At 42.5% G+C, this 9,369-nt stretch overlaps 1 protein-coding gene across 1 annotated transcript in view; it reads right to left on the bottom strand.

Annotated features, from left to right (window-relative positions):
• Positions 1-1,639: 1,639 nt before the first annotated feature.
• paxip1 (PAX interacting (with transcription-activation domain) protein 1) overlaps positions 1,640-9,369 on the bottom strand; it is a 24,900-nt gene continuing 17,170 nt past the window's right edge. Inside the window, exons 16-23 of the mRNA XM_069724664.1 lie at positions 8,372-8,439; positions 7,847-7,949; positions 7,598-7,766; positions 7,166-7,266; positions 6,487-6,621; positions 6,203-6,278; positions 5,329-5,388; positions 1,640-1,924 (exon numbers count right to left, since the gene is read on the bottom strand). Of these exons, the coding sequence (XP_069580765.1) occupies positions 1,908-1,924; positions 5,329-5,388; positions 6,203-6,278; positions 6,487-6,621; positions 7,166-7,266; positions 7,598-7,766; positions 7,847-7,949; positions 8,372-8,439 (729 nt within the window). The 3' untranslated portion in view covers positions 1,640-1,907. The remainder of the gene's footprint in view (positions 1,925-5,328; positions 5,389-6,202; positions 6,279-6,486; positions 6,622-7,165; positions 7,267-7,597; positions 7,767-7,846; positions 7,950-8,371; positions 8,440-9,369) is intronic.

The raw sequence follows: 9,369 nt of genomic DNA, 5'->3' as shown, positions 1-9,369 counted from the left end.
GAGGGTGGAGGATGGAGCGGGAGATCGACAGGTGGATCGGTGCCGCTGCAGCAGTACAACAGATGCTGCACCGGACCGTGTTGATGAAGAGGAGCTGAGCCAGAAGGCGAAGCTCTCAGTTTACCGGGCGATCTACGTTCCGATCTTCACCGATGGTCAGCAGCTCTCTGGGTCGTCACCGAAAGAACGAGGTCGCGGCTACAAGCGGCCGAAATGAGTTTCCTCCGTAGGAGGTCAGGCTCAGCTTTAGAGATCGGGGGAGGAGCTGGACATCAGGAGGGAACTTGGAGTTGAGGTGCTACTCCTTCGCATCTAAAGGAGTCAGCTGAGGTGGTTCAGCATCTGATCAGGATCCTCCTGGGCGCCTCCCTCTGGAGGGTTTCTGGACACGCCCAACTGGCAGGAGACCTCGAGGAAGACCTAGAACACGCTGGAGGGATTATATCTCCCAGCTGGCCTGGGAACACCTCGGGATCCTCAGGAGGAGCTGGAAGATGTTGCAGGAGAGAGAGGGAAGTCTGGGTCAGCTTGCTTGGCCTGCTGCCACCAGGACCTGACCCAGATTAGAGGAAGATGATGGATGGATGAAAAATATAATTTCCATAATGTAAATGTCCTCCTTCAGCTGTTTGGTTTTAGCCTGACTTGAAACGGGCCAGAGAACTACTGTAGGATCTGTTCTCAGTTTATAGTTGATGAGAACTTGACAATATAGTAAAAAAAAAAAGTGTATAATAAACATGGAAATAGTTCTGATTCATTATCAACATCTGGCAAAATGTCTTCCAATGTTTTGTCACTTTTTTAAGTGAAATAAAAATGAACTAGACATGAAATATGACATGGTATGAATCATTTTGGGGACAGAGACCACATGTTCACAGCATCATGTCCATCTTCAACGAAACATATTCATTGAGTGCGCGATGGAGGATGATGTTTTTTTTAATTAAAACCGGTTCTCAGCAATTTACAGCAGCTCAACTTCCTACAAACCAGATCTCACAGACAGATGTTACTTTAACTGACGTGAAGGTCTTCAGTCACAGTCTTTGTGTCAACCTCCCTCAACAGTAGTTTTAATGCGTCGACAGCCGGAAACACGTTGGCGTAAATACACGTGGATCCAACACAGTGAATATGTAGCACATGACCTTGGCTCAGGATGCGTCTAATTCAGTCTGCTGCCGTTTTTTGAGGGCAGCACCGCAGGCGACGCTGCACACGGCGCTCCCACCCAGCACCAACCCACACATGACCCGGGGCGATCCGTCTGACAGCCAGCAATTAGAACTTCACCAGTAACTACCCCAAACCCTCATTAACAGTTAATTAAATCAAATCTATCAGGAATTATCAGCTCAAACCTGGGAGGAATACCTTCAGGAAAGATTTCAGACCCTCAAAAGAAGGAGCCGGTGGAGGCTTTTGTTCTGAAGCGTGTCGTCTTGCAGCTCCAGTGAGGTGGTTCATGGTTTGACCTGTGACCAGAGATCACTTATTGATTCTCTGAACTTCTGCTCATGCTCAGTGGAGTTATTCAGTCACCAGCTGCGTAATTTTTTTATTTTTATTAAATCCAATATTTCTGAGATGTTGTTTACTTGATTAAAAAGCAGATAAAAGCTGGAGAGTTTTGCACAAACAGTTTTTATTCCAAAGAGCAGCATATACTGAAGCCTTTACACGTTTTATTTCAACAACAGGAAAAAGGTTCGATCCTCCATAATTTAAACAATCATTTCACAAAAATAACATCCATTTATTTCTTCTTCTCAAACAGGTAACAAAAAGCTACAAAATGACTGGAGATCTATGCACAGAAATAAAAACCATAGAAAAGTCAGTGCAGCTGGACTGAAGGCCGGCGGCCTCCTCGCTCGTCATCACGCCGTCACGCCGCACCATCAAGTGAACTTATACGTGTAACTGTCAAGGAAATCACGACATCAACAAGAAGCTAGACTGGTGACTACAAACTAATGTAGAGCAACACTCACAAGCATCTTTACTCTGAAGCTCACAACCTGCCTGAGGTTTGAAGGCATGTTTTCAATTAGAAAACTATAAAAAAGCCAAAACTTTCATCCTGAATCAGGATGAAAGTATAAAAATATGAATTATCGTTGGATTTATCATATTTCTGACCGTCCATGAACTCATCACGTGCACCCAAAGTTTCCGTCAGATAGAACCAAATCTGAGATTAAATCCATCATATTTCATCCAAATCACTTTATTCTATAAACTCAAAACTAAAGCGTTCGATCCAGACTGTAAAAAGCTGTAATCCTCAGTGACACTAAGAAACCGTCAACAACTCAACGACATGTTGTCTTGTACTCCAATCTGCAGCGCTACACACTCCAGCCTCCAAAATGTTCAACCAACGTCTCTGAAGCAGCTGAGCTCCAACATGACAACAATCCTGAGAACAGTGACATCAGAATGTTTCACTTTTAGCCAACCATCAACCATTAGTAATGTCATCATCCATCAGTGATATCATCATCCATCAGTAATGTCATCATCCATCAGTGATATCATCATCCATCAGTGATGTCATCGTTGGTTTGTGAACGTTATGAATCCTCCAGTTCAGATTCTGTCCGTCACCATCTTGTTAGTTCGGAGCGGTTTGGAGCAGGAAGTGACCATATTTGGACGAGCTGGGGGAGGAGCCAGCGGTGGATCTGACCGATCTGATCGGAAACCTGACGATACTACGTCCCGCCCACCGATAGCTGTAACCTGACTGCACCACAGGCCTGTCAATCAAACAGACACGCCCCCAAAAACAGGTCTTCTTGAATCTTCTTTTCTAATGAATGAGGGATTATTTTCAGATGGACCTCCAGAAAACTAAGAAGAAGGAGTGACTTTAGCTAACAACACCGAGAGAACTGATGGACACATTTTATTCACTTTGGATTTGATGAGAGAAGTTGAATGGGAGTCTATGGAGCCGGAGGCTTTTTGGAGCCGACCTCTAGTGGCACTCGCTGGTATTGCAGCTGAAGACACTTCTGGATCAGAACCATTTTACAGACCTGAAGTTACAAACTCTTTTATATCCAGTCTGTAGTTTTATAACCACTCTGTGGTTTTATATCCAGTCTGTGTTTTATATCCAGTCTGTAGTTTTATATCCAGTCTGTAGTTTTATATCCAGTCTGTGTTTTATATATCCATATTGTCTGTAGTTTTATATCCAGTCTGTGTCTGTTTTTATATCCAGTCTGTAGTTTTATATCCAGTCTGTTTTATATCCATCTGTAGTTTTATATCAGTCTGTAGTTTTATATCCAGTCTGTTTTATATCCAGTCTGTAGTTTTATATCCAGTCTGTTTTATATCCAGTCTGTAGTTTTATATCCAGTCTGTAGTTTTATATCCAGTCTGTGTTTTATATCCAGTCTGTGTTTTATATCCAGTCTGTAGTTTTATATCCAGTCTGTGTTTTATATTCAGTCTGTAGTTTATATCCAGTCTGTGTTTTATATCCAGTCTGTAGTTTTATATCCAGTCTGTGTTTTATATTCAGTCTGTAGTTTTATATCCAGTCTGTAGTTCTATATCCAGTCTGTAGTTTTATATCCAGTCTGTAGTTCTATATCCAGTCTGTAGTTTTATATCCAGTCTGTGGTTCTATATCCAGTCTGTAGTTTTATATCAAATCTGTAGTTTTATATCCAGTCTGTGTTTTATATCCAATCTGTGTTTTATATCCAGTCTGTGTTTTATATCCAGTCTGTAGTTTATATCCAGTCTGTAGTTTTATATCCAGTCTGTAGTTTTATATCCAGTCTGTAGTTTTATATCCAGTCTGTAGTTTTATATCCAATCTGTGTTTTATATCCAGTCTGTGGTTTATATCCAGTCTGTAGCTTTATATCCAATCTATGGTTTTATATCCAGGCTGTAGTTTTATATCCAGTCTGTGCTTTATTTCCAGTCTGTAGTTTTATATCCAGTCTGTGTTTTATTTCCAGTCTGTAGTTTTATATCCAGTCTGTAGTTTATATCCAGTCTGTAGCTTTATATCCAATCTATGGTTTTATATCCAGTCTGTACTTTTATATCCAGTCTGTTTTATATCCAGTCTGTAGTTTTATATCCAGTCTGTGTTTTATATCCAGTCTGTAGTTTTATATCTAGTCTGTGTTTTATATCCAGTCTGTGTTTTATTTCCAGTCTGTAGTTTTATATCCAGTCTGTAGTTTTATATCCAGTCTGTGTTTTATATCCAGTCTGTAGTTTTATATCCAGTCTGTGTTTTATATCCAGTCTGTAGTTTTATATCCAGTCTGTAGTTTTATATCCAGTCTGTGTTTTATTTCCAGTCTGTAGTTTTATATCCAGTCTGTGTTTTATATCCAGTCTGTGTTTTATCTCCAGTCTGTAGTTTTATATCCAGTCTGTAGGTTTATATCCAGTCTGTAGTTTTATATCCAGTCTGTGTTTTATATCCAGTCTGTAGTTTTATATCCAGTCTGTGTTTTATATCCATTCTGTAGTTTTATATCCAGTCTGTGTTTTATATCCATTCTGTAGTTTTATATCCAGTCTGTAGTTTTATATCCAGTCTGTGTTTTATATCCAGTCTGTAGTTTTATATCCAGTCTGTAGTTTTATATCCAGTCTGTGTTTTATATCCAGTCTGTAGTTTTATATCGTCTGTAATTGTTAGCTAAAGTCACTCCTTCGTATTAGTTTTCTGGAGGTCCATCTGAAAATAATCCCTCATTCATTATGAAATTAACATAAATGTCATCACATCTCATCATCTGTCACTAACACTTCTTCTGTTTAGCCTGATATTAAAATAAATTGACTACACGTCTAAATACTGGCTGTAGAGGTTAAATAATTTATCCAATAATAATATTATTAGCTCGCAATGTAATAAACTACATTTTCATTTCTGTCAGTGAGCACTAATGCTACCAAAGACACACACTGATGATATCCAGCTAAATAACGTTACAGCTACAGACATGGAAAAGATTACATTTTGATAAATGGAAACAAAAATTTTAATATGCAAACAAAATCCACTGATATTTCATCACTTGGCCCAAAAAAGCGATTCTATTCCCTGATCGTCTTGTCTAGAAAAGAGTTTTTAAAATCCCCTGACGTTCTTGTAGGAAACCTGTCGAGAGCATCAGAGACCTCCGTGGATGTCTATATTTATATTATGTGTTAATAACAGCTCAATGCAGCCTCTCCATCCCTCCTCACACAGTGGCGGTGGTGCTAACATGCTAACAGGAAGTAGCAGCACTCACTGAGGGACACCAGCTCTGATTGGCTGTAAAGGATATGAGTCATAGTCGAGTTTCTGGGTGAGGACTCCGGTCAGGATGAACTCGGCGTTGTGGACATCTGGAGACACATGAAAACATGAGGAGACGTCCTGAAGGTTCAAATTTTCTGTTCACTTTATTAAAGACGTTCAGTCCCTCCAGGATTTTATTTGGGAATGTTGAGATCAAAAATATTTGAGATTGCGGCAGATTTTCACAAAAATATCGATATAATTTGTTGTGTTTTAAGAGTTATTTACATAACAATGGAAAAAATTTGAACAAATGTGTAATCTGTTGATAATAATCCTGCTGCACATCAGAAAAACATTTAAATTCGAATCTTGTTGTATTTATTGAACTTGGAGATAAAAGGTCCTAAAAGCTGCGTATGTTTCCAGAACAGAGCGTCTGTGACTGGAATATAGAAACAAGGACTACATCAGCCTTTCAAAATAAGAGCTTTAGATGCTGTTTAATTCATGTTCATTCAACACATAGACCTGCTGGATGAAACAAACAAAGAAGACGTCTCTGACAACTGGACGTGTGGAGAAAACTCATTTAACATCCAGTAATATGGAATCACTTCCTCTGATCACAAACATTTAATCATCATTTTAATGTGAAGAACACATTTCACTTCCTGTTTCTCTTCTTGTTCCTGTTTCTCCGGTGAACAGAGTTTTATTTGGAGACGAAAACAGGAGCAGAGACTTTCTGATTAAATGAAGAGTTATTGTTGGTAATAAAGAGAGTTTTGTTTGAAAATATTTACTTTATGTTTTAATACTTTCAGATTCTGATGACGAGGGTTTTTCCTGAAATGTGTGTCAATTATTTGGAGGATGGTGATTCCTGGAGGGACTGATCGGAGACGGACGAAGACTCACCAATGTTCTTCAGGAAGTATTCTCGACATAGATGGAGGTCGTTGTCACAGGAAATTAAGATGATCTCTGGAAGGTTCTGCAACACAAGACCAACATGTTGTAGCGCTTTGTAAATAAATAAAAGTCAGACGTTTGTAATCTTGATGAAAAATCATTGTTTTAGTTTGAAAGCTGATAAGAAAATAAAAGTAATAATTTAATTCAACCATTTTTGATAAGAAAGTCTTTCATGACATGAACTGGGTATTTTCCCAGCATGCACTGGGCCAGCCGTGGTGAAGCACCTTGTTCTGCTTGTGCTCCATAATCTTCCTGTAAGACGGCTGTTTGGCCAGCAGCTTCCCTCCAGCACTCTCCAGGATGGACTTCATGGTGCTGAGGCTGGGACACATCCCAGGGGTGAGGTAGAAGTACTTCCCCTGGACACACACACACACACACACACACACACACACACACACACACACACACACACACACACACACACACACACACACACACAGTTGATATCCTGTGCAGAAGGACCCTCCAGTTGATATGAAAGACTGACGGCAGCGTTAACGTTACATCTCCATGACCTGATGATGTCATCTTTGTTTATTTGTTTATGAAAGTCGGGGTGACGCCCACATGTTCACAATAAATTTGAGTTATTGTTCACTGATGAATTAAAAGCTTTTGTCTTTAAATAGGACTTTAATTGAGTTTCAGTCTGTTTTTAATGGTGAAAAGTTGGTTTTCAAAACGACTTTCCATCGACACACTGAAGAAAAGGAAACGTGATCAGCAGATCGGATCGGCAGGAAAATTGTCCAGAAAACTGAATACAATTCTGGGAAAACTTTCAAAATAAAATGCCCATGTGGAAACTCCCGGTCGTAAAACACCCCAACAGACGGACGGAACAAAACCGCGGCCACACGTGACGTGACGGAGCGTGTTCAGAGGAACATGTGATCTCACCTTGAAGAGCGCCGAGCTGTGAGCTCTCTGCAACGACTCCTCCAGACTGAAGTTAAACAGAACCTCAGCCTCCCCATCCCTCAGAGGGTACCGCAACTCATCTGGAACAGAGACAGAGACACACACACAGAGACAGAGACACACACAGAGACATAGATACACGCACACACACAGAGACAGAGACACACAGAGACAGAGACACACAGAGACAGAGACACACGCACACACACAGAGAGAGACACACAACACCAAATAAAACTCCTTTTCTCTGTTTTCATTGTGATCTGCACACAACTACCAACAGGAAGAGGACGCCTCCAGCAGTCTCTCTCACACACACACACACACACACACACACACACACACACACACACACACACACACACACACACACACACACACACACACACACACACACACACACACACGTACCCAGGAACTTCTGGCTCCTCCAGCTCTCCTCCAGCCACTCGGGGCTGACGATGTGTTTCACCACCGACATGGCGGTGAGGAACTTCACCGTGCGAGTCACTTTGATGGCTACCAGGTGAGTCACCTTCTGACTGCTGTCTGTCACCTCTCCACCAAGGGCATGTAACCTCTGCAGTGGGGGGGGACGACTATGAGCACAGTGTGACACCAATAACAGGAAGTGATGTCATCATTCATGCGGGGTTGTACCTTGGTGTACTGCTGAACTTGTGTAGGTTCAAATCCTGTGAACATGACGCGAGGAGTCGACTCTGGAGGAAGCTTCTTACTGGGGGACTGGATCTCCTCCAGTCTGGACACACACACACACACACACACACACACACACACACACACACACACACACACACACACACACACACACACACACACACACACAGAGACAGACACACACAGTAAAGAAAGTATTTAATGACATCTTATTCACTTCCCTCTGATGATCTCCTCTCAGTCAAGTCTGTTTGGAAAAATACGGTTTTGCATAATATCTAATGATGTTCTTTGAGGGAGAAATATTCATAAACTTTCTTTTTCAGCGCGAGGTCACTAAAATCACTTCACACATCAAAGATCTCCTGTTTTGTTGTCCCTTTTGTTTAAGTTTAAGAGTTGTAGAATAACCAACAGCTGACTGTTGATAGTTAATCCCACTAAACTAGAAGAAATAAAGGTATTGAAGTAACTTGGACCCGAACTCAGACCTGCGGTACTGACCTGGCCTTCTTGTTAGCAGGCGGGTTGATGGAGTCGCTGATCTTCTGCTTCTGGAGCTGCTGGAGGTTCTACACACACACACACACACACTTTTTGTTTGTTTTTTTCTTAGTGACGGTCAGACAATGGACCGCAACTTTTCTACTTTTTTGGTGGCTCTTCTACTTTTTTCCTTCTTCGTAACGGAGAGCTACGCACAGCGGACTGGTGCCTTTGTTTACTCTCGTGATCAGCTGATCGCGCTGAGTAGACCTCTACTGCTACCTGAAGTGAAGCCTGAAATCCCGGACGAACTTCGGAGAAGACGTCGGGGTTACACAGCTGAAACTCAACTGAAGGCGAAGAGGAGGAAACACAAACCAGTGGTACCGGAGATCTTAATGGGGAACGTGAGGTCGTTGGCCAATAAGACGGACGAGCTCAGCGCGCTGGTAAAGACCCAGAGAGAGTACCGGGAGTGCAGCATCATGTGTTTCACCGAGACATGGCTGCACTCACATTTCCTGGACCACAGTGTGGCCGTTCCCGGCTTCAGGACCGTTCCCTGTTTCAGGACCGTTCCCTGTTTCAGGACCGTTCCCGGCTTCAGGACCGTTCCCGGCTTCAGGACCGTTCACTGTTTCAGGACCGTTCCCTGTTTCAGGACCGTTCCCGGCTTCAGGACCGTTCCCGGCTTCAGGACCGTTCACTGTTTCAGGACCGTTCCCGGCTTCAGGACCGTTCCCTGTTTCAGGACCGTTCCCCGCTTCAGGACCGTTCCCGGCTTCAGGACCGTTCCCTGTTTCAGGACCGTTCCCTGTTTCAGGACCGTTCCCGGCTTCAGGACCGTTCCCGGCTTCAGGACCGTTCACTGTTTCAGGACCGTTCCCGGCTTCAGGACCGTTCCCTGTTTCAGGACCGTTCCCTCCTTCAGGACCGTTCCCGGCTTCAGGACCGTTCCCTGTTTCAGGACCGTTCCCTGTTCCAGGACCGTACCCTGCTTCAGGACCGTTCCCGGC

Source organism: Brachyistius frenatus, unplaced genomic scaffold, assembly GCF_029030835.1.
Source record: "Brachyistius frenatus isolate BFR_SWC_R1_liver_20210118 unplaced genomic scaffold, ASM2903083v1 Contig_389, whole genome shotgun sequence".
NCBI lineage: Eukaryota > Metazoa > Chordata > Actinopteri > Embiotocidae > Brachyistius > Brachyistius frenatus.
The sequence above is the reverse complement of the archived record's forward strand: the minus strand, read 5'-3'. Positions and strand labels throughout refer to the sequence as shown.